This window comes from Rhinatrema bivittatum, chromosome 1, assembly GCF_901001135.1.
Source record: "Rhinatrema bivittatum chromosome 1, aRhiBiv1.1, whole genome shotgun sequence".
Taxonomy (NCBI): Eukaryota; Metazoa; Chordata; class Amphibia; order Gymnophiona; family Rhinatrematidae; genus Rhinatrema; species Rhinatrema bivittatum.
This window is the reverse complement of record NC_042615.1, coordinates 808,042,114-808,068,608: the sequence shown is the minus strand read 5'-3', so window position 1 is coordinate 808,068,608 and position 26,495 is coordinate 808,042,114. Positions and strand designations below refer to the sequence as shown.

General features: G+C 43.0%; 1 protein-coding gene and 1 non-coding gene across 2 annotated transcripts in view; both read left to right on the top strand.

Annotated features, from left to right (window-relative positions):
- The window catches only part of UBAP2 (ubiquitin associated protein 2), a 597,209-nt gene that overhangs the window by 342,248 nt on the left and 228,466 nt on the right, over positions 1–26,495 (top strand). The window contains 1 exon segment of the mRNA XM_029581175.1: positions 6,440–6,647. Coding sequence (XP_029437035.1) covers positions 6,440–6,647 — 208 coding nt within the window.
- Positions 17,737–17,819, top strand: LOC115082818. The gene has a single exon (XR_003854307.1). It is a non-coding gene; the product is annotated as a small nucleolar RNA SNORD121A (small nucleolar RNA).

Sequence of the window (26,495 nt, the reverse complement as noted above, 5' to 3'; positions counted from 1 at the left end):
GAAAGTGTTGACCGAGGATTTTGAAGTGAAGGAAGCGTTGATGTTCCTTGAGGATGGAGATGTGGAGATAAGCCTTCGTCAAGTCCAAGGAGGCTAGGAATTCTCCGCTGTGTACCGCCACTATTACAAAGCGTAACGTCTCCATCCTGAAATGTGGGATCCTGAGGGCCCTGTTGACCATCTTGAGATCCAGGATTGGACGGAAGGAGTCTTCCTTTTTGGGGACGACGAAGTAGACAGAATAATGGCCGAACCCTTGCTCCTTCGGGGGCACCGGGAGGATGGCTCCTAAGTCCAGGAGCCGGTCGAGCATATGACGTAGTGCATGTTTCTTCATTGGGCCTTAGGGAGAGAAAAGAAACCTGTCCCTTAGGGGTCGAGCAAATTCTAAAGCGTAGCCGTGCTGTAGAATATTCAGAACCCATCAGTTTGAGGTAATTTTGACCCACTCCTCATAGAAGAGGGAGAGTTGTCCTCCTATCCTGGGGGTCAAAGAGTGTGCCGGCAATTCTTCAATGGGAAGACTTGGAAGAGGCCCCCTGATGGAGGCTGTCTCGAGCTGGTCTTCGACCATGAAAGGAATGAGACCAGGACTGCGACCGTGAGGAAGGAGGTCTTTGAGAGGCCAGTCTTGACTGTCGAAAATGGCGCTGACCCCGGAATTGGCTTCTAGTAGAATTGAACGTCCTGGAGGTCCAAGGACGATCCTCCAGCAGCTTATGCACCTTGTTCTCTTCCAGGGATTTGAAGAGTTGTTCAAGAACCTCACCGAACAGTAATTTGCCTTTGAAGGGGAGAGATCCCAGTTGAGTCTTAGATGAAGAATCAGCCGACCAATTACGGAGCCAGAGGAGACGCCTGGCAGAGACTGCTGGTACCATTGATCTGGCCAGGATGCGGAGCAAGTCATATAGCGCATCCGCTCCATAAGCTATTACCGCCTCTAGGCGTTCCGCCTGTTGCGCTTCCTCTTGTGACAGGTCTTGAGCACTGAGCAGCTGTTGGAACCATCTGAGACCTGCGTGCTACATTAAAGAGCTACACACTGTGGCGCTTACCCCCAAGGCTGATACCTCAAAAATCCTTTTGAAGTAGACTTCGAGCTTCCGATCCTGGAGGTCTCGGAGGGCGGCTCCACCCTTGACTGGGATGGTAGTCCTTCTTGTGACAGCCTTTACTGACGCATCTACCTTGAGGACTTTGAGGAGTTCTAGGAATTCCTATGGGAGAGGAGAGAGCTTGTCCATAGCCCTTCCTACTCTCAGACTAGACTCTGGATTGCAATTGAAGGAGCATAGAATGAAATGGACACATTCCAACAAGGACAGGGTCCCCTTTCATGGCCCCCATACTGGTGCCAGGTGGATCCTGTGGAGCTTCCATATCCAGCTCTGCTAGGACATGGATGAGAGGATCAAGTTCATCCCTCTGAAACAGGCGTAAGACCTTAGGCTCATCCCCTTCCATGTGCATGTGAGAAGCGAGATCATCTTGGTCCTGGTCCGGTCCCAGAGCACCCTAAGGAGAAGGATCCGGATAGGGGACCATCCTGACTCGGGAGGATCCCTGAGGAGATGCAGTGGACCTCTGAGGAACTGCAGAGGATCTGTCAATCTAATCACCATAGGAGGAGGGGGGCCTGAAGATGCATCCTGGTGCTGTTCCAAACTGGCCAAATAAGCATTGTGCAAATGAAGCACAAAATCCGCTGAAAAAAGGCTGGGGGGTCCCGAGTGAGGAATGGCAGGAAGGTCCCCTAGCGTTGCCCCCTGGCCCGGGGGGGAGTTAACCAGAGTTAAAACCTGTGGGGAAGGAGAAAAACCGACTGAATCCTCATTTGGCTGCCTAGGAGTGCCTGGCTCTGAAAACAAAATGGCCGCCGTTCCTGTGCTAGATGGGATCAGGGCTCCCCCCCCCCAGTGAACAGTCGCGTCTGGGAGCGCAAAGTCAAATGTCCAGCTGGCCTCGAGGGACCCTCCCCGCCGGGGAGGCACCTTGAAGAAATGCCTTCGCAAGAGAGCCGTGTCCTGGGCTCCCCGCAGGCAGCACATCGCGCTGAGCGCGGCATGGGGAAGGGAAAGTCTGATAATAAATGAGAAACACCCCCAGAGCCTGGCAGGAGCAGGGAAGAGAACCTCCACTCAGAAACAAATGACTTGGCTTTGCTTTTTGTAAAAAAAAAAAAAAAAAGAGGAATGTCTCCTCTCTGCTAGCGCTGCCCCGAGGAAGGTGGTGTCTCAGGGCAGCATGCCGTCGTGAGGGGGGAGAGCTTGGACCACCAACATTCATCCCTGGAAGTCAGAGAAGCCTGAGAAGGAAAAAGTACAAAAACTTACCAAGTCTACTCTGAAAAATGCCAGGTAATACTGCTACCAGTTCTGCCTGCAAGTTTGGAAGTGACTGAGAAGCCATTTTTTTCTTTCTTTTTTTTTAAACTTGATCCATCCAGACAGTGAAAGAATTTAAGAAGGAATGAGAGAGAGAAATCTAAACTTCTATCCTGCTGTAGCTGAAATGGGGAACCGCATGTTCTGCAACCTTCATCTGCTGGAATCCGAGAAATACTGGAGGGACGCAGAGGGCGCTCCAGGCTATAAGAGAGCACCCTTCAAGCTTTTCTCTGACTCCATCTGCTGGAAGGGAGAAACAACCCACTGTCTGGACTGATCCGGGTACGTACAGGGAATGAATATTCAAACCTATGCAGCTAACACCATGCTTCAGTGATATAATTAAACAGAAAAATCGACAAGATCAATTTCAGACTGTGATAGCAGGACCTTTCTCTGAGCTCCCTTTTAAGAGAATGTTCCCCCCACCCACCCACCCCAAGAGAGAGAATTGGGCAAATTCTGGCCAATCCAGAATGTATCCCACTCTCTCGGTACATCTGTCAATGATCTGTCATGACAGGAATGTTCCTTTCAGTACGTTCTCTTGACAGCACAGTAGCATTAGTTAGGGACTGCAGGCACAATATACTCATGACTAAGGCAGACACTGAGTCAACTTTCAGAATTTTTTCCATTCACCTGGCCTACGTCCCACTCCTGGGTTTCCAGTTCAGCAATTCTATTTCAACAAATGTATGACAGTGGAGTGTGCAATTTTTGTGCCAGGTTCAAGATATTTAGCACCTTTATCCATTGGGTTACCACTGTGGTGACGATATTTAAGAACATTGTTCACTACTTGGAGAATTTCCCATTTGTTGCCCCGGCACAATCTGGGCCTGTGCCCAAATGTTGAAGGGATAGCTAGTTGCCAAAGGTCTCAGCATTCCATTAGCAAAGAACAAAAAACAGAAGGACTGATGACTAGGAATAGAAATAGACGCAAGACAAATGGTGTGTCAGTTACCTGAACCCAAACTGGCAAAACTCTGCAAATTGAACTGGATAGCCTTTTAATCCAGAAAAGCCACATTGACTTTCATGCAGTTACTGATTGGGTAGCCTTAACTTTGCATGCCAGATACTACCAATGGGACATGTTTTCTTGTGCAGGTTGTCCACTGCTACAGCTGGTATCCTTCAGGTACATTATCACATCCCAATTATATGTGAAATTAGAAAAGAATAGACCCTTATGGTAAGTGTTTCTTAGGCATTACAGTGGCACATCTGTAAGACAGACTCCATCTGTTTCAAGCCACAATCTGGATGTCTTATTAGATGCCTCAGGAGGCATAGGTTATGACATATATTGTCACAGAGTGTGATGTGTGGCACCATGGCCAGATCAGTGGAACCATATGGGTGTCACTAGAAACATCACCTTTCTTGAGGACTTCCTGATTATTGTAGCACTTTGCATCTGGAACTTAAATTTCTAGGATAGGAAAGTTTTATAATCTGGTGCGAAAAACTTGTAATGCAGGTTAATTGTCAGTCCAGTAAATGTCACAAAGTTCAGTACTGCTGAGTGTTTGTCTTGCAGTGCCCACAGCTTAACATCATGGCATGGACAAAATGTCACCAGTATTCAAAATAATATCGCTGACAAGTTATCCACTTTTCAGGAAATTGGACCTAGAAGCAGATGAGCAGGGACTAGAAATACTTTGAGATCTATGGGAGCTTGGAATGCAAAAGCATTGAAACTATTGCAGCAATTAATATCAGCGGCAACATGGGCAGTTTACAGGAGGGGTTACAAAAGAATCCAGCAGGTCCTCATGTGCAAAGAATAGATCCCAGGACCTGGTGCATTTGATAGCAGATCAAGAGGAGGGATTTGCCAAGGGAAAGATGGCTTTACATTTGACTGGGATGTCATTTTTCACTAAAATACATGGGTAGGGCAATTTTTGCCCATCCTTCATCTTAAATATGGATTTTGCTCCTTCCTCCCTGTCCTTTGATGTTCATCAATTGCAGGTAAAATCGGATGTGAAGATTTTGGGGTTGTCTCTGGAGTTATTGATGCAGATGCATTTCAATAACCTTGTCAAGATGGCTTTTTGGTAGTTTAAACTCCACTTGCGCTAAGATTTTTAAAAAATGTATCATTTATAAATGACATATACAAACAAAGTTTAATATGATGTACAACAAGCAAGGATTTGGTATCCTAGAATGCTTAGGATACTGTAATGCCCTTTTTGCCAGTTTAGATAAAAACTACTTAAGCTATAGTATATTCAAAGCACAGGGGCACAGTTGTTGGGCCTCAAACTTTCAGATCATGTGACTCCTGATCTCAAGCAATTACACTGGCTTCCTGTGGCCTAAAGGATCACTTTTAAAACCCTATCTTCAGTACTTGCACTGATTTTTTGGTACTGGCTACCAATGTTTGCAGGACAACATAAAATTGTATAAATCTAGTAATGTTTTGCTGTTCACTCTACCGTTACTGGTTAGAGCTACATATGTTTTACACACACACGCATTTTTTTGTGCCATTCCAAGTTTGCCAAATGCTCTTGTGAAAGTGATGAGAACCAGTAGTTGATTGAAAAATCAACTTGCACAATTTTCTAAAACAATGTGGCTCTTGTGGTTGCAATTTAAATGTTACTTAACTAATTTAAGGGTTCATTTTAAAACCCCTGTGCGCATAAATCCTGGGCCTTATGCGCTCCGGGCGAATTTTCAAAGAGGCCCAGACACGCGTATAAACTGCGGTACGCGAATAAGTGCTGGGCGTGTTCTGGGCAGGGCGGTACAGAGGCCAGCCGGGACAGCGGCTATTAGCTGTTGTCCTGGGGAAGCATGCACCAGCAGCTGGCCAGCACACATAAATTACTTCTCCGGAGTAGCAGCAAGTAATAAAATAAAAGATTTATGCCCAGGTAGGTTAGGTTGAGAGTGGAAGGGAAAGGAAGGTTAGGCAGAAGGTTAAGGAAGCCTGGATTGCGTCGCTGTGCAGTTTGTATAAGTCTAACCCCCCCCCCCCCCCCCTTGCGAGCGCCTATTGCGGCCACACGATTTTATAACATGCATGCACATGTTATAAAATCGGCGTGTTCATATGCGTGTGTCAGGAAGCGTGAGCACATGGACATGTATGCGCACGTATTGAAATCTACCCCTTAATGTCTGTCTATTGCTGAAATCTATGTGGGTTGACTATGTGTTGATTTTTAATGATTTTTAACTATTGTATATTTGATTTTGGAAGTCATTCAGTTTTAGGAAGTTTGATATCTAATAAATATAAATAAGAACATAAGAAATTGCCATGCTGGGTCAGACCAAGGGTCCATCAAGCCCAGCATCCTGTTTCTAACAGAGGCCAAACCAGGCCACAAGAGCCTGGCAATTACCCAAACACCAAGATCATCCCATGCTACTGATGCAATTAATAGCAATGGCTATTCCCTAAGTAAACTTGATTAATAGCAGTTAATGGACTTCTCCTCCAAGAACTTATCCAATCCTTTTTTGAACCCAGCTACACTAACCCAACAAATTCCAGAGCTTAATTGTGCGTTGAGTGAAAAAGAATTTTCTCCAATTAGTCTTAAATGTGCTAATTGCTAACTTCATGGAATGCCCCCTAGTCCTTCTATTATCCAAAAGTGTAAATAAACGATTCATATCTACTCGTTCAAGACCTCTCATGATCTTAAAGACCTCTATCATATCCCCCCTCAGCCGTCTCTTCTCCAAGCTGAATGAATACATATTTTATGTGAATGGAGATTTATTAGTTCTATTCCTGAATAAGAGTGCTATGCTGGAACTTAAACTTTGGATTATGTTCTTTAAATAAATTCTTGTTAGATATAATATGGAGTTGCTGGCACTTTCACGTTTCTCAAATTTCTGTGCCTTGAGTTTAGATGGTGCTTGATTAGCAGTACTGTTTTCCTGCTATGTTGTCTGTGAGTGCAACGATTTGACTGCATTTTTTATTGTAACTTAAATACAGACAAATAGTATTCTTTCTCTTCTTTTGTTCTAATAATGCAATGTGTTCTGTTATTTCTTAGTCTTCTGTTCTTGGCTCTGGCTTTGGTGATCTTGGGTCCTTGAAAATGACCAACTCTGCGGGTTCACAGATCCTTGAGCAGCTGAAATCTCCAGGTTTGGGCCAGTTAACGATACAGAATACTCAACAAAGCAGCAGCAACGCAAGCACCACCACCTCCTGGGACATCAAACCCACCAACACGCAATCATCTGTTCTCAGCCAGTTTGGTAAGTAACTCTAGGTTTACTCGTGACAGTTTTGCTTTCCTAGAGAGTTTATATCTATTGAAAACACCTGTGGATCATTTTAGAAAATAAGCATTAATACATTACAGATAGCATTATGTATCAATACGCTGAAATCCATCTATGCCCCTAGGGAACACATCCTGAGGTCACAACTAACTGGCAGAGCAGTTTATCTCCATCTGATGGCAACGAAATATTTTATAGCCTCACTGAGATTTCAGCTGACACTCAAACAGTAATACAAATCTACAAGCTGAGATGAAAATATTTTAACAGCAAAATAATTTTTTTAAATCTCATCTTTTTCTGTATGCCCTAATGCACTTCAGAGTGCTTATTGAAAGATTTTGACTCACTTCTCGCGACCCCAGGGCATGCCTTGCAATCCTTGGAAGAGGTAGTCCTTGTTCTGCACCATTCCTTATCTGACAATTGTTAAATATACTTTACTATCATTTTTTCTAAAACAGATTTATGGCCAGGCAAGATTTTATGTAAAACATTTGAATTTGCTTGTTTGTATTCTTCCAATAGATCCCTTTGTCTCTGAATTTGTTATAGTTCAATTTTCATATTCACTAGAGCAGTGGTTCTCAACCTTTTTTCTGTCGGGACACACCTGACAGATGGTTCTCACTTGCGTGACACATTGAACACATGACAATCATAGGGCTAAATATAGAAGTACAGTTTGCATCCACAGGAATCCCCCTGACCCACAATTATGGATGTAAAGCAGAATTATGACATTCCCCGTACAACTCACCTTACAAAAAATATATTCTGGTTCTAGTGTCATCTCAGTAACAGCAGCACAAACTCCAACTACCAGGCTCAATAGCCCTACTTTAGAAAATACAACAAATAAGACTGATACAGTAAAATACCTCACCTCGGTCACATACACAGAACCGACCTAACATACTCCCAGGATCTGCAGTAATGTGCACAAACTAATCCGTGCACAGTTACCCTTGTATTATGGAATGCACTCAAACAGTAACAACCCTACCTATGGAAAGGCAACACTACAAATATTAAATCAAGTCCTAAACACCAATATACCTCCTATTAGGAAAACAGAACTAGCAAGCAGCTATAGATCCTAAAACAGAAATAATTGTATAACTATACTAATAAGCAGAATAAATGTTTCACAGCAACTATGAACAGAATAATATCCAGAAATTAAAAACTCATAAAAATGATTTAAAATTCTCCAAACACCAATAAAATATTTCAAAACAGCAGACACATCACATAATATTCAGTAATTAAAATGGCAGTCAATCAAGAAAAATAAACTTTAAAAGCCACCTTTACTAACCCCCTCCAGCAGCTCTCCTACTCCTCTTCCATGCCGGCAGTAGCACACACCAGAAGCAGCAGTGGCTGAAGCGCTGTACTCATGGTCCTCTTCCTTAGTGTCCATGACCAATCTCTCTGTGTCTCACACACACACATACCAGTTACACCCCCATGACCAGTTTCTTTCACACACCAATCATTTCCCAACCAATCTTTCTCTTACACACACACACACACACACACACACGCCCATGCACACGTCACCTTCCCCGAACAGTCTCTCTCTCTCATGCACACACACAGGCTTTGCACTCCCATGCTCTGTCTTACATATACAGGCTTCTCACTCCCATGCTGTCTCTCACGCACCCATTTTTCTCACTCCTATGCTAGCTCTCACATGCACAGGATTCTCATTCCCGCAATCACTTTCTCTCTCTCACACACACTCCAGTCATCTCCCTGACCAGTCACTTCCATTGTCTCTCCTATATACACACATTACCTCTCTGACCAGTTTCTCTCAATCACACACATGCTCTCTCTCACACACACTTTACATAGATGCTCTCAGTCACAGTTACACATGCACAATCTCAATCACACATCATTCTCTCACTTACAGACAGGCTGGCTGGCTCTCTCTCATTTCCTGCCCCCCTCCCCCCTCCGAGCACAAATGGTAGCTGCAGCAGGCCAAGAAAGAAGAATCCCATCAGCCACGGGAGGCTAATTCTGTTGTCTCCTGTGCCGATTTCTGGCTGCTCCTGATTTTGCTCTGGGCCCACGCTACTGCCGCCGCTACTTTTTCATGCAGCATGGCTCTTTCTTCTTCCCGCGCACCCCACTGCACATCACTTCCTGTTCCGGGCCAGGGTGGGGGGGGGCAGGTGCGGGAAGAAGAAAAGGCCAGCCTCAGTTGCCAGCCTCCACTAACACTGCTGCTGTTCCCAACCGGGCTTGAACATGCAGCTTCGGCAACAGCGGCAATGGAAGATAGCCTGCCTCTCGCTCGGTGAAGGAATAAGGGGGGAAGAGCAGCAGAAGACCGGTAGCACGCAACACACCTGCTGCTGCTTGGCGACACACCGGTTGAGAAGCGCTGCACTAGAGGATCTGGTAGGATTTTAGGGCCAGGCCGTCGTCCTGGATTTGGAATTAACAATTAGCACTTCTGGTCAAAATCAGGTTAAGGATCTAGGGGTCTTAATGGATGACAAACTTCCTTTGATCCCACAGATTCAGTTTATAGTATTTTCTTCATGTATTTTCATTTGATTAAACAAGCTAGACTATTTCTGACAAAGTGAAGGCTGTCCCCTTAAACTGGGCTTTTATTTTAACCTACTTAAATTGTTATAACAACCTATTTATTGGTTTCAAAAAGATATTTATTCAGAATACGGCTGCCCGTGTTATCATGGATATGTAGTTTAGAGTCCCTGTTTTGAAACAATAGCATTTAGTTACCTGTTAATCAGTGAATTCACTGTAAAAAAAAATTTTAATTCATGGTAAATGAGCAAATTATTTAAAAAGCAGTATATATTGTTCAGATCTTAGGTTATGCTCTTTCCCAAATACCCTTTTGACAATTCTTTCACTGAAAGAAGCCCGACTGTAGCGTACACCTGATTGTGCTTTTCTATGCATTGGCCCAAGACTTTGGAACAGTCTTCCTTCAAAGTGGTACCCAGGATTACTTGAGTTTGTGCAAATTCTTGAAAACAATTTTTTTAAATATAGGTTTTGAAGAAATATGATTTTTCTCTGGTTATTTTTACAGCCTGTTGTATTAAATGGGGTTGTTCACTCTTTATTTAGCTTCACATCTAAGGGCCTGATTCATCAAGATATTTTCTCATAGACACAGAATGGGAGAAAAGACTTAGTGAATCAAGGCAGTAAGTTTGCTAAACCTGAAGTTAGTTTTTATTGGGTTTAATGTGTTATTTGTTTTATTGTATTTTTGTTATATTTTGTCTGATTTATCTTTGTATTTTTTATAATTTGTTTTGTAAGTTTACAATTTTACTTTAATTTGTTGTCCCTTGCTTAGAGTGTTTTGCAGCATGCAGATTATAAATTCAACAAAGTTAATTAATTGGCTGGGGATTGTATGAAGGGGTGGGATCTCTTTAGTGTTTGGGGGGGGGGGGGGGTTTCTGCCTACTTAACCTTTTTGGTCTGGCACACATGAAACGGGTTTGGAAAAACATTGTATAAACTGGTTTAATGTGTTGGTAATTCTATGGCTGTAACTGCATCTGTAAGTTTTATAACTAGGGTTTTTGATCTTATTGAGTGCTTGAATCCATGTAAAGGTGACAGAAATATATATATATTTTTTTTTATAACTTCTATTTTGGCTACATTGTGGCATCTGTGTTGCCTTATCTTTCTCTGTTTAATTAGATGTGTTTTTAATGCTCCATACTGGCCTTTTTAGCTTTTACACTTTTTTCTATGCATTGCATTCTATATAGCATTAATCACTGCAAAAATGGCATAGAGGCTGGTGTCCCTTTATAGATAGATTTTAGCGACATCAGTTTTCAAGTGGACTCTTGTCATCAAAAGCTTATGACTCAATTTGTTAGTCTATGCTACCAGCCTCTTGTTGTTTTTGCTGTTATAGACTAACACAGCTGCCCTTCTGGATGAGTTAGTTTGAACATTATTCTTTTCTGTTTATATAGTTCGACATGATTTTGTAATTTTGAAACTACATGCTTCCTAGAAATGACCCATAAAAGATGTACATTAATTTGTCCTTCAGTTAGGCACAATAGCACTTACTGCAGCACATATACCATAATAAGTTGGGTGTAAGATACTTAATTAGACCATAGGGAGTTGAAACTTTGAGTAAAGGTTGAAAAGGAACTGCAAATGTAATACTTGAATAGCAGTCACAGCAAAATAAAAAAAAATAATTGTAGCACATGCACAGGATATTAATAAGTTTTGCTTATAAAGCACAGAGTAGTGTTTACAAGTCCAAGGCACATCTGCATTAATACAAATATTGTATGGTACACCAGCCTCTGCGGAGCAGGCATTGTGGACACTGATAAGATTCACATGACCCAAAGAAAGGCTAGGGAAATATTGAAAGCCCAATAGTCTCTTTCAAATTTTAAAACAAAGGGAGAAATGGATGCACATGTGGACCCATTAGGCAGAGTAGGTGCTTGTCTAGGAATGTCTTCTGTCCAAAGGGCGCCATGTAAATTTAAAACAGAGATGAGTCCAAGATGAAAGAGGAGCTGTCCACTGATTGCACTGCATGTTCAAAGAGGCCCCCATGCCTAGGGATAATTGAAAGGTAAATTCTGCCTTGACAATGGAGTAGCATTCCAGTGGTTTTGAAATTGACAGACATAGCTATCTAGGAAGAAAGCTGTGGTAGCAATCCAACAGAAATAGTTTTAAGCAAGTGGGGAGATATGCGCACCCACACACACGCTTGTATATGTATCTCTATATAATAAAAAATGTTAGGGACTCCGGGTAATCATTGATTCATGTCTGTGCAGGGGGGAGGGGGACTAAAGGCAGTGAGAGAGTAGTGCCAATGTCCTCATTGCAGCAGCAATGCCAGTACAGAAAAGGTTGGAGGAGTTTCCTAGGTCGCACCGTGGAGAATAAAGTTCTTCCCTCTTAACTTGCTCCACAATAAAAACAGACAAGTCTTAAGCAGTACAAGGTAACCACATTTATTAATGTCATATTATATGAGAAGCGCACACTCAGCATATGCTTCTAAAATCCAATATATACAATCAGGCTTATATACTCTTTATTTCTACAATATCATAGTTTAGCAAAAATATTTCAGATTGACCAATAACAATTTTGCTTCTGCATTTTGCTTCAACATCACATCTTTAGATGTCTTAGATCATGACTAGTTAACAGGTCAGCATGACCCAGGTCCTAGTTTTAATTATCTATACAGTACAGCACATTTTATTTGTTATCACAAGAAAGGATCACACACCATTATACTTATTTTCTACCACTTTGACATAGTGGTAATCTACATATTTAAGGATTGCATAGATTTCAGTGTTTTTCCTTATTATATTTTATCTCGTACAGGGAACAAGTTCATAGCAAGAATAAGTAAAGAACTTATAAGTTGAATTGAACTGTATTGAACAGAGAGATACTTGCAGTGCCATCTGATAAGCATCTGAACTAAACCATAATGTGTAAAATAGGGAAACCCAAATAGTGGTACATTTAGAATTTTCACCTTTAATATCATACCTTAACTTCTCTATATCAGCTACATCTCGTACTTGAGCGTGCCAGTATTCAGTGCTCAGACTAGATTTCTAGGCTGCGATTGTGAACCTAACAGGTAATAAAAACTGCCCAGCCAATACTCTGTTTTAATGGAACCAAGAAGAGGCCTAACTCCGAGGTCACATACATGAGAATACTTAGGATGTCAATGACTTCTTGTGCAACTTGTGACCAAAAGTGGCACACTTCAGGGCAGTGCCACCTCAGGTGAATTTGGGTGCCTATCTCTTTGCAACCTCTTCAGAAATCAATATTGGTTCCAGGATAACTTTTTTTTTTTTTTTTTTTGTGAATTCTGTTTATTGGGTTTTGTTTAACATACATAACCATAACTTCCAACAGCATCGTAAGTTAACTTAACAGACAATACAGTATGAGACAAAAGGTAATCAGTACATCAAGTGACATCCATATGCTATGTACCAGGATTTACAACTCTGGTATTCATAGGTAACCGCTAAATACTGTTGATAACACATTATCCTACAATTATTCCCTCACCCCTTACCATCACCCAATTCCATCCTCCAGTCGTCGTCCCCTCCGATTCCCCCCCTCCCCCCCTCCCCATGGGTGTTAGTTCCGAAACATTACTAATCCCACGTACCTGGAGCCCGATAGCCAGGCATTGAGAACTACCCAGTTTTTGGTTGTAAATAATTCTGAAAAGGTGTCCAAATTCGCTCAGTGTCTGCCTGTTTAGCAGAGTATTGATGATTGTAAGCATACAGTTCGTGAGTACAGAGTCTGAGGAGCATTTTAAACCAGGTATCCCACGATGGGGCAGAGCTCTCTAGCCAGTTAATAAGTATCGTTTTTTTCCCAATAAGGGCCACCTTGATCAAGAAGGCGTGCAATGGTTTTCGGCGGGGTCCGGAAAGAACAGCTCTTCCCAGAATCCCAAATAACCAAAGGTCAGGTGTCAAAGGTAACGGGCAGTGCCAAATGCGCGTGCAGAAAGACTGAATCTCCAGTCAAAAAGTTTGAACCGCTGGGCATGACCAAAAAACGTGAAAGTATGTTCCTGGGAGAACATCACATTTTTTGCACATAGGGGAGTCACAGAGTTTGGACTTAAAAGCCTGAATAGGGGTAATATAGCCCTGCCATAAAAACTTATATTGGGTCTCCCGTATGTCTTCATTGATGGATATGTCCGCGATGGAGACAAAACATTGCAAAAAGACATCATACTCGAGGGTGAACTCACTCCAGACCGACCATTTCTGATAAAGAGATTGTAAATAACAGTCTCTCTGCGGTGGAACCAGAAATTTATAGAAACTAGAGATCTTGGGCCGTCTATGCGGCCCGGTGTTAAGAATTTCTTGTAAGGCCGCGGTGGTAGCAGTATTGTTCCAGTGTGCCTTACAGGATTGCATAAAGTGCCGAATTTGCAAGAAGGCATAAAAATCTGTACGCGGGATAGGGAATTGCCGTTGGAGATCTGCAAAGCTATATAAAATCCCAGTAAGGGGATCTGACAGCTGGAAGAGAAATTTTAAGCCTTCCTGGTTCCAACGTCGGAAGGGGGTGTCTCCAATACCAGGAAGGAAGTACCCATTATTGTAGATAATTAAAAATGGTGTAATTCCTAGAGTTTGAGAGGTCATTTTACAAAGGGCCGTCCACGTGGACCTACATGTGCTTATTAAAAGGTGGGTTTTGAGATGAGGTGAAACCTCCTGTGCTTTTGCATGGATTAAAAAGTTTAAAGACGACACTTCGTACCATGACCGCAGAACTGTGTTGGGGAGGTAGTAAGAAGAGCCAAAAATCCAATCCCGGACATATCGCAAATTACAGGCTAAATTATATTGTCTTAAATTAGGACATCCCATTCCTCCTTTCCGTTGGGGAAGATAAAGCACTCTTAGTGGTATGCGAGCTCTTTCCCCCCCCCCCAAAAGAATGTAATAAGAGCACGTTCCAATCTGATTAAATCTGGTGTGGAAAGGCGAATCGGTAACATTTGAAGGGTATATAGCCATTTTGGCACAATCACCATTTGATAGAGACACATTCTGCCCTTTAATGATAAAGGTAATGTTTTCCATTTGTTGAAAGTATCAATCGTAGACTGCAGTTTTGGGTGGATGTTTAAGTGATAAATAGAGTCCAAATCAGTAGGGATAATAATACCCAAATACTTAAGGGCCCCAGGCGCCCACTTTAACGGGAACTGTCCCATCCAGCTCAAGCGTAACGCCCCCCCAACATCCAGTACTTCCGATTTGTCCCTATTGATTTTGAGACCAGCAAATATGCCAAACTGTTCCTGAACTTGTAGGAGATGCGGCAGGGAAATCTGGGGATTGGTCAGGTACACCATAACGTCATCAGCGAAAGCCGCCACCCTAAAAGTCTGGCCGTTTTTAACAAATCCATGAATGTTAGGGTGAGACAGTATTTTACGTAATAGAGGGTCAATAGTTAAGATGTACAGGAGGGGGGACAGAGGGCAGCCCTGGCGTACCCCTTGTCTAATGTCGACGGGGTCTGACAACGCACCATTAGTCATGATACAGGATTGTGGGCAGTGATACAAAAGTTCTAAATACTGTACAAATTCCCCCGACACACCATAACGTGCTAGGACAGAAAACATACTGCCATGCAACTCTATCGAAGGCCTTCTCACTGTCGAAGCCAATAGCTAGCGCAGGTATATCATGATATTGGCTTAATCTCATTGCGGATAGCAACTGAACAACATGCCCTGTAGCAGAGCGGCCTTTAACAAACCCCACCTGTTGTTCTGTAATTAATTGGGGCATCAAGAGTGCAAGTCTATCAGCCAGGACTTTCGCCAATATCTTTAGGTCGCTATTCAGCAAGGATCCAGGATAACATTTTGAGTAAAACTTAGGTTAAGTTCTGTGTAACAACTTAATCATGAGCTCCAGTCTTAGCACAATTTGGAATATAATTAACAAAGTTCCAGATAATTTTCCAATTCTTTGAGACTAACTCAAGACCTAGGTCTTCATTCTAAGCATCAATAATAGGTTGTGTCATGGCCTTACTATATTTATCAGTGAGAATCCCCAAGTACACAACTGCTAAATCTTTAGCAGATGCACCTGGGACACTTAAAAAGTCCTCCAAACCATTCAAACCTCTTAAAGGTTTGGTCAGGTCAAACTGGCCCCCCAAAACATGTCTTAATTGTAAATAAAGCAAGTGATTCAGGAGAAATGTGGAACTCCTTGGTCTGACCCAATAAGGCAAGCCTGAAAAGTGAGGAACCCAATGTCATCCCAAAGTTGAGCTATAAAAGCTAAGCCTTTTATCTCTCCAATCCTTAAATGCTGATGAAAAAGTACTCTCTGAGAGAGTTGGATTTTCATAAATAGGGAAAACTGTTTCACTGTCCCTCTCTCTCTCTCTTCAGGTAGAGAGTATTATGGGGTTGGTGAGAGTGGTATTAGAGATGAGTTACAATGGTATACATGTGTGTGTACTCTCCACTTCACACTCTCCCTCCCCCCCCCCCCCATCTCATGTGTGTGTGGTGAGGGGAAGGTTGAGTGTATGTGTTATGGAGTTGATGAGAGTAACTTGCATGTGTGTGTCAGGGAATAATTGAAGGTGGCTGGGGGTGTCTACACCTGTGTGGGGGAGGATCAGAGAGTGACTAGTGGGGTGTCTGAGGGTGATTGGAAGTGTATGTGATTTGGGGGCTGTCTGGAATGACTGAGGGTGACTGGTTATGATGGGGTCAAGGTTTGTAGGTGAATGACTTGGGGTATGGGCAGAACCTGTGCACTTCTCCCTTGCACATTCCTTCTTCCTCCCTTGCACATTCTCCTCTTGGTGGGCAGGACTGTATGTGTTGTGAGGTTGAGGTTGGGGTTGTGTGTAGGGGAGGGAATGGTATGGGATGAGTAGAGTGGGGAAAAATGCTCTCCTTCAACTCACCAATGTGTATTTGTGTGTGTAGAGTTGGTGTATAAGGTTGAGTTTGGGAGGGAGTGTGGATGTTGGTGTGGGAGAGGGGAGAAGTGGAGGTTGTGGGGGGGGGGGGGGAAAAGGCTGGTGTGAGTAGGGGGAGGCAAAGGAGTTGCAGTAGGCATGGAAGATGGGATGTGGGGGGGGGGGAGGTGGTGGAGATGATGGTGGTTGTGGTGGGGAGGAGGTGGTGATAGTTGTGGTTGGAGAGGGAGGAGGTGGTTGTGGTGTATGTGTTGTGGAGGCAGAACTTGCATTCTCCTTCCTGCAGAACCCCTCCCCTTCTTTCTGCCACCCTCCCCTACTCTGCCACTGTCCCTCTCCTCCAGCTGCCCTGCCTCTCACTGCTCCCCTCCCTCAGCCCCCCTACTCCTCCTTACTCTCTCCCTCTCTCCTCTCAAACTTGGGTTCTGAGATGATTTTCCTGCACCACAGATTTTCCATTGCCACGACGCATCTGCACTTTATCTTGCGTTGGTGAGGCCTGGGAAACCTCACCAGCTCTTCTGCAGTTGTGCCTCTCTTTGCTTTTTTTGGTTTGTTTCTTTTCTGTAGTGGGGCCTGGGATACCTCCACCAGCCGTTCTGTTGCCTGAGCTGCCGCTCCTCTTTCTTTGTTGGGCTAGTGTTGACAAAGTCAAAAGGTTTTATTATTTATCACTTCGATTTGGAGCTATATATGTACCTTGTGAAGATCTTTTCTATCTGTGACCTACTTTGTATGCCTGTTCTATGTTTATATAAATGAAAGCATAATGTTAATACTTTTGTGTGTCAAGAAAACTATTAAACAGTTATTTAAAAAAAACCGCATGGGGAAGGGGGGGAGTCTCTGGAGATTGCATGGGGGAAAGAGTTCATCCTCCAACACACACCCCCTCACTCACCTTTCCATAAAACACACACACATCTCTCCTACACACATACTTACACACACATGGGGCGGATAGGGGAAATGGGGAGTGCAGTGGGGAAGAGAGAGAGAGAGTGCACACATCTGCATGCTCACAGGGCAGGGGAGAGAGGGTGGAAAATGGGAGTGGGTCTTCCCAATGCACACTCACACACACTTCACTCATCTCCTAATAACCACTTCCACGTCAACCACTCACATCCAGAACACTTATACATCATTCCTACTCCTGCCACTCTTGGCTGTCTAACCCTGGCACATTGTCGACCCTCCCTTAATCCTGACTCTTCACCACTTTTGGACTTGGTGATATATATAATGCTTCCCATTAATCTCACACTCTGGCATTGTGCAGTAGCTGGCAAGGAGAGCAATACGTGAATATGCATGTGTTCAGAGCTCCTGCATGTTTGCAGAAACAAGAGACACCAGTGGTGGCTGTCAAAGTGCTGAGTGAATGACTTGAGCACTGGTCTGGGCTTGAGCATCAGGCAATGTTGACTTTTCTGTGGCACACCTGAACAGGTTTGCTAACTGGTTGGGAAACACTGGCACAGAGAGATTGATAGTTACTTTATTTTAAATCCAGAAAACAATGATGTTGTCTATTCCAAGCACATAACTGATTGCTTCATGTGGAAATATGATTTTCTGAGTTTTCTGGACATTATGGTTGAGAGTGATCAGATTTTGGTGCTTACAATGGTGGAAAAACATTAGGACAAGCAAGATGGTAGTCCTCACATATGGATAACATTATCAGATGGAGCCCCGATGCGGAAAACTTATATCAAAGTTTCTAGAACTTTTATTAGGCACATCGAGCATGCCCTATACCATACATCCCAGCGAGGTCCCTCTTCAGTCTCTTTTTATTTATTTATTTTTTTTGCATGGAGCTGTAAGCCTCGAGGTATGATTGAGCTCATGTTGGCTGTTTTTTGCCTTGTGGAAAACCTTTGCTCTTGCGGTTTTTCCTTCAATCCATTGCTGGATCCCTCTCTGTGCCTTCCCATAGTGTCCCTAGTCAGGGTTTTTGGCGTTTCTGGTAAGTTTCGTTTCGGGGTCAATGCCCCCCCCCACAATGGTATAATTATTTTGGCTACTTAAATTATATATCACACAACTATCAACTCAAAACCATACAAAGTGACATATATTTTCTTATTCTTTATTGCATAGAAAAAATATTACAACAATCTTTAAATATTTAACATATTACCCACAAAAATATGCATCTAAAAATTCTCCCTCCATTCATACATCATACATACTCTTACATTCTTCTACTATCTTCATAAAAACTGTCCCAATCCTCTCAGATTGAGTTACATGCCAAAACTTCCTTTCTTACAATATATTATGAATATGAAATACAATTTATTAAATAAGCAGAGAAAATCCCATTTATCATAAATTATCACTCATTTAGAAAACAGATTCTTTAATTCTTCTTTTATTCTTTCTTATTCTCTCAACATGTTTCGCCCACAGGCTTCCTCAGGAGATAAATAAACGAATCTCCTACTGTTCATCTGTTCATGCTCATCACATATTTCTGAAAGGATCTCATCTATAAAGTTTAATAAAATCAAATTAACATGATTTTCAATAAATTTTCATCAAAGAAATTTTTTTATATTTATAATCTTCAAAAGACACTCAATAGATAGCTTTTACCTGTACGTCCTCAAAAAGATTTCTCTTAGACGTACATATCAGTATACCATTCCATTCATGCTGCTCCACGTCTTTTCAACAAGTATTTGCCCAGACGCTTAGGTTTAAACACTTCTTCCACCCTTCCTTTGTGAGTTACCTGAGCGAATTAAAACAATCATTGGAATGATTGTTGGTAATAGCCAGACTCCCCAGGCCAGCTCCTTAGCCTTAATTGTAATTGTAATAAATAAATAAATAAATAATTCTCAACAGCTTTAATTATTTAGTACCAAGAACCCTTTTACAAAGTTCCCTAGTAGAGCTCACAGTTGGGGTACGATATCTCAAGGTTATCAATTTCACTTCCAAGGCTATCTTAATCTCAGTGATTCTCTTTCAGATGTAACATCTCCATTTACTTAAAGTTTACAGTGCTACACTTTTTCCTGTCACACCTGTTGACCTTTGATCAGCTACTAATTAATTCCAGTTAAAAGAACAGGACTTTGCAGTGCTTTTAAGTTTTACAGAAACAGTGATGATAGCTGCAAGGTATCTAAACATCTACTGATTTTACTTCCTAGGCTTTAATGACACTCTAAACGTTTTCACACAGCTCCTAGCTACCAGGTACTGTTAACCACTCTCACATTTCTCATTTATTGGTAATTTCTGCTTAGTTCAGTTAAGCTTCATACAAATAAATGTCAGCATTCAGAAGACAGAGCTCCTTGTTCAATAATAAATATAGCAACTCTAACTAACCCCCCACAACAGTACTATAGACTCTAAGCAAGCACCCTTGGCCCTTTTCTTACAAGATACTACTGAAGAGATGAGAGGTAGAGAAAGATAATCTTAGGGGTGACTTAACTTTAGGATAAAGATATCCCTAGGCATAGTTCTTCTGCCTCTCTGTCCTCTTCCCTTTCATTGATCTCTGAACTGGGTGCTTCCTCTCAGTCCTGGATCTTCTCTCTGGCTTTTCCTGTCTGGGTGGTTTTTTTCCCTGTTTTGTGGGAGCTGGCAGCCAACTAGGGTGATTTTGCTGAGACATTGTAACTGATGCCTCTCCTGCTTATTCTTTCTTGGGAGCCTAAGATCATAAGAACATGCCATACTGGGTCAGACCATCAAGCCCAGCATCCTGTTTCCAACAGTACCCAGCCCAGGCCATAAGAACCTGGCAAGTACCGCAAAACAAAGTCTATCCCATGCTAGTAATAGCAGTGGCTATTTTCTAATAATAGCAGGTAATGAACTTCTCCAAGAACTTCTCCAATCCTTTTCTACACTAATTGCACTAACCACATCACCTGGCAACAAATTCCAGAGTTTAATTGTGCGTTAAATGAAAAAGAACTTTCTCTGATTAGTTTTAAATGTGCCATATGCTAACTTCATGGAGTGCCCCCCTAGTCCTATTATCTGAAAGAGTAAATCGATTCACATTTACCCATTCTAGACCTTTCATGATTTTAAACACCTCTATCATATCCCCCCTCAGCCGCCTCTTCTCCAAGCTGAATAGTCCTAACCTCTTTAGTCTTTCCTCATAGGGGAGCTGTTCCATTCCCTTTATCATTTTGGTCGCCCTTCTCTGTACCTTCTCCATTGCAACTATCTTTTTTGAGATGCGGCGACCGGTGCAAGGGAAACTGGGAAATGTAGGTCTCCTTGTGGTCACCTTAACTGGTTTCTAAATGAAATAAAGCTAAGTTCTACCTTATATTTCTGAGGAGGAAATGACTTTTGCGCAGGGACTAATTCAACTAATACTCAAGCCATTACAGGCAGCAAGGCTGAGTAGTTGCAAGACCCCAGGTGTAGCATTGAGGCATGGCAATTATTACAGAGTGAGAGCAAGCCCCCAGCTTATATCATAAGGGGAATAGCAGCAAGGCAGAGTTGCAGGAAGACACTTAATGTGTAGAGCAGAGCTTTCCAAACTGTGCATCACGACACGTTAGTGTGTCGCCTGCAGCGTGCAGGTGTGTCGAGCGCCGCACCATCAACTCCGATGCGAGTTTGGGCTTTTTTTTTCAGTTTGTGGGTTGCTTATTATTGGACGATTTTTGCTGTCAATCGTGGGGTTTATTTGGGCTTGGTGGGTGGGACTTGAGCCCAGCTGTCCCTGTCATTGGCTGCTGCTGCCGATGAGGCCTGGCCATGAGGAGTATTGGCTGCAAGCAAGTGTCTGGTGATCATGGAAGGTGTTATGCACCACGGCAGGCTTGAACCCTGAAGGGAGTGAAGCACTTAACTGGCAACAATCAAAAAGAAGAGGTACATGAGTGTGGGGGACAGACATGTTCTGGAGGGGGGGGGAGAGATGAGTGTGTTGGGGACAGACATGTTCTGGAGGAGGAGAGAGATGAGTGTGTGGGGGACAGACATGCTTGGGCTTGTTTTTTTTGGAAAATAGCGCTTGGAATATTATATATTTTTAATATAAATGAAAGGTTTTCATGAGATAGGTTGTGTCGTAAAACATTTTATTTATGTGTATATTTAAGGAAACATAGATAAATTGTCAAAATACGTTTCGTTTGTTTAACCTTTAACCTCTGGTTTACTAGTAGACTGAATTACAGTGTCGTGAAATTATGTTTGTCTAAAACGTGTGCCACCAATGTGAAAAGTTTGGAAAGCTCTGGTGTAGTCTGGGGTATGGCAGTGAGGCTGTGAAGCAGTAGCAAAACTCCCAAAGTGTATCGTCAGGTGCAGGGCAGCTTCACTTTGATTGGTTCTCCTTCTCTACTTTTCCTCTTCTCACACATCAGCTCTATCCTCACTACTGCCTCACTCAGGAATGTCTTGGTTGCTATACTTACAGGTGTCAATGCAGCACTTTTCAGTAGGCTCTGGACTTGAATGGGTAACATAAATGAAGCTAAAATTTTTATTAAATTTGTGAGCACCCTCCATTTGTTTTGGGGAAACAAAAATGTTCTCATTTGTTGCATTTTACCCATTGTTTCAAACAAATGCACACCTCTATTGCTCATGTATAATGTCATGAAATCAAAAAGGTAGTCCTCAAATAGAAATGGTGTTTAGAAGCACAGTAGCTTTTATTAATGTTTTGGACTGTCATGTTGCCCTCTTCTTAACTTTCTGATTATAAAAAGTATTATCTTCAAAGTCGTGTATTTTAGTGCATCCTAGCAGATCCTGATCTGCGCACAATTTGTGATTTACCGTTGTTGACAATATGAGGGTCTGTGTCCACAGGGAGTCATGATTGATCTGAGTTGGTATTATGCACATGAAATTAGTGTAGATCAGGCTTGGAAACAAGAGGATGGACAGAGACCCCTTTTGACCCCATTTTTCCATGATTCAGGTATAAATGTGAAAGATTTAGCATGACTTCTGTTTGTGGCACATATCCTTTTTGCAACACCTGGCATCAAAACTTATAAAACTGCTCTCTTACTTCTGATTTTTTTTTCTAACTTTGAGAATGCAAGATGTTCAATTTTCAGACTTGATATAATAAACTGATGTGCAAATAACTAACCTGTTTTGGTAAGGTATCAACTGTTCTAGCTCAAAAGAGTGTAGGTTCAAGTTAAAATGACATTCATGCGTTTGGTTAAGGCTGTAATTTTCTGACTGTAAACCATTTCTTTTAATCATAATTATCAATGCTATAGTATGCTTTAGAATATGCTTACATTTTGAGCTTGAAAGGGGATTGCCATGCCTTTTTCTTTGTTAATGGTAAATGAACACCGATGACTGTCATTTTGAAGACTGTTTTGTAAGAATGTCTTCCTTTTTCTAATATATTTTTTAACCTGGTGCTTTCCCATTAGTGCAGCTCTGCCTTAAAAATCTACACAAGATATATGTATAATGAATTCCAGGTAATTCAAATGACCGTTGGCATAATGTTTGGTAGCGCTGAGAGTGCTTTGAATCGGTTTAATATGTCAGTGTTTGATCAGAGCACCAATTGACAAATTTTTTACTTGTTAAAATTGTGTGGTGTATCATATATGAAGTAAGATAGTTCTATGCTGAAATCTTGAATATTCCTTTTCTCTGAGGACAAGCAGGGTGGCAGACCTTATATATGGGTGACGTTATCCAATGAAACCTGTCATGGAAAAACTATGTAAAAGTTTCCAGAACTTTAACTGAACCTACTGAGCATGCTTACAGTATGCCATTATACCACCTGTTCAGGTGGGGTCCCTTCAGTCTCTTTTACGATAGAGCCTGTAGGTCACAAGCTTTTGCTTGTTTTTTCTGGTTTCTGGTGCGGGATACCATGGTCTCATTCCTCTTAGTTCCCGAGGTAAGGTTTTTCTGTGTTTTTCCTAATTTTCCATTTGCTGGCATTCCCCGGGTGGAGGGATCTTCATGCCCACAAGCCGCTGATCCTCCACAGCCATTGAGTTTGATCCAACATGTCTAGCGAGTTCCAGTGGTGTCTTCGATGCGGTAGAACCATGTCTATTACGAACCCCATGATAGTTGTATTTTTTGCTTGAAATCATAGCATGATGTCCAGGGTGGCACAAGTGTAGTGAAATGACCCCAAAAGGACACTGGTCCCAGTTTTTTCTCTTGGAACATCTGGGTACTGGAAGACTGATCCATTGGCATCTGATGCATAGACACTGAAGGACCCTGGAGCTGTACTGGTGGCAGGAGAGCCATCAGCATTGGCGGGGGGGCATCGATTCCCTCATTACTGATGGCAATAGGGAACCCAGAGACCAACTATTGTCGCAGACCTCCAAATCGAAGAAGGCATCAGGGTTTTGCCTCTTCAACCTTGGTATGGAGGAAGTCCCATACCGAGCATTGAGGGAAGCCGAAGAAGCATCAGCGTCGGTCTCTGATAGTCTGGCACCAGCCAAGAACCTTCCCTAAGTAGCCCCATGCTGAGGAGAGCTTATCCTCTAGCCGGGAACGCACGACAGTCTCCAACAGTCCTGGTGTCAGCTATCGATCCTCCTCTTGCTTTCGAAGAGGATCTGGCCACTCTTCCTATCTCCCAATCGGTGTTGGCATGGGCAATCTTTGAAGAGGAATTGGAGAAACAGATCCGGCAGGTTGTGGAAATGTCTATGCAAGACCCAGGTACCGAGGCATCAAGAATATAGAGGACGGCATCGAAACTCTTGGAGCCGCTGTTCAACTCCCTGCAAGTGCTTGCTGGTACTGCATTGATTCTGTTGCCCAGAGGGGTATCTAGATTGGGGCCTGCCGGCTTGTTGATTTCTAGTTCCTCAGGGGAGGAAGCTTTCCCAGCACATCAGGAGTTTTCAAGATCCAGACCCAGATGGCCAGTTGCATCGGTCCCTGACTCACTGATTGTGGCCTTTAGCCCTCAGTGTGTCTTCTGTGGAATGTAGTGAGTCTGGCTATGTGTACATTTATGACTCTAGGGATGCCTCTTGGGGGGGATATGTCTACGGCTTTCCCCTCTGACTCTTCTCTTCCACCAGTCAGGAGGAAGTCCCCTTTGGAAGACCCCTCCTTTGCAGGCTTCATATGGGAAATGGCTAAGTCCATTCCATTTACTTTGTAAATGGAGAGAGTCCAGAAACAAGATGCTGCACATCATGCAGTATGTAGAGCCTGCTAAGGAGCTTGATAGTCCCAATTCACAAGATCCTGATGGATGTACTGTTGAGGATATGGGAGAACCCCCTCACACTTACTCAGACAACAAGGTGGACAAAGTGTACCTCATCCAAAAGGCAGCCTGATTCGACAAGTGTTGGTTAAGGTTGTCAAATCCAGTCTCAAAAAGGCCAAGAGGACTAGAACCCACTCCTCTGTACCCCCAGGGAGAGATTCTAGGGCCATGGATACTATTGGGGGAGAGGTTTTTCAGGGTGCTATGTTCACTTGCATAATGGTCTACTATCTTTTCATGAACCAGTACCTGCAGAACAGCCTGAAGCAGGTGCAGGAGGTAGCTGAGCAGCAGGAAATCCTCCAGTCACTGATGAATGAGGGGCTGGAGTGTGGAAAACACTGGGTCCATTCAACCTATGATGTTATCAAAGTGGCATCGAGATAAGGGATTGGGATATGCAGACTCACCTGGCTGTGGGCCTCCTGTCTCGGTGCAGGATAGGCTTGCTAGTGTGCTGTGCACTGGAAAGAATCTCTTTGGAGATAGTAAAGGATGCGGTGGCACAGATCTGAGATTACTGTACAACACTCCAACAGCTCTCCGCAACCATTCCAGACCTGGCCTCCTCATCCAGGAAGTACCCAAGGCCAGGAAGGATAAGACATGTTTTTTGCATGAGGAGGAATTATCCTCTCTTGGCCACAGCAAGCTCCTTGTGCCCATTCAAAGCAGCAAGAAGGGTATAAACTAAATCTATTGGGTTTCCAGCCAAATCATCCCATCTTGGAGTTAGTCACTGCACCAGGATTTGCTTCTTCATGAACTGTCCTCCCTCTTGCTGGCCAAAGCATTTGAGCCTGTTCCACAAAAGCAAACAGAGTGGAGATTCTACTCCCAAGTATTTCCTGATTCCAGAGAAAATAGGGGGACTCCATATCATTCTAGAAATAAGGGCCTTGAACAAATTAACCAAAAGAGAAAAGATCAAGATGGTTTCCCTGGGCATCTTGATCCCTTTTCTGCAAAAAAGGGACTGACTTTGCTCTCTTGATCTAAAGGATGCCCATACTCACACAGAGATGTTTCCAGGTCACAGGAAATATCTCAGATTTGTGGTAGGAAACCAGCACCTCCAGTATCACGTTCTGCTGTTTGGGCTAGCCTCTGCTCCACCTGTCCTCACAAAATGCCTACCAGTGGTGGTGGCGCACCTATCCAAGCTGAGGATTCATGTGTTTACTTATTTGAGCAATTGGCTGGTCAAGAGCATGTTTTGGGCAGGGGCCAAGGAATTTAAGTTCATGACCATCTGGGTGTTGGTGATGAATTCTAGTAACTCCAAGTCTCACCTCAGCCCATCACTTTAGTTGGAGTTTATCAGAGCTCTGCTAGTCATAACTCAGGCAAAAGCCTTCATTCTGCAGCAAAAAGTCGGTCATTTTGATAATTGTAGTGGAGGAGATCCAGATGAGTTAGACATTAACCTGACACATGTTGATGTTGTTGGACCTCAAAGCATCAACACTGCATGTAACTCCCCCAATGGACTTTGTGGTCTCAGTGGCTGCAGGCCAATCAAGATACCTAGGATGGCATTTGGATTACTCATCTGCTCAGGGATTCTCTGTCTTGATGGCAGCACAATTCCAATCTGGTCTGAGGAATTCCCTTCCAAATTTCTCCGTTCCAAATTGTCCTCATGATGGATGCATCCAACTTGGGTTGGGGTGCTCATATAGATAGGCTCTGAATCTAGGGCTCTAGGTCCACTCAGGAAAAGTTACAGCACATGTAATTCCTAGAGCTCCAGGTGATTCGGTATGCTCTATGGGTTTTCAGAGATCAGCTGGCCAACAGTCATCTTTGTCCAGATGGACAACCAAGCGGTGATGTACTACGTCAACAAGCAGGAATGTATGAGCTCATACCTTCTGTGTCAGGAGGCCATCCAGTTGTGGGGCTGGGCCATTTCTCAGGGCCACTTACCTGGCCAGTGTGGAGAACATTTTAGTGAACAGACTGAGTCGGTCCTTTCAATCACACGAAAAGTCCTTGGATCAAGGGGGGGTCACAAACTA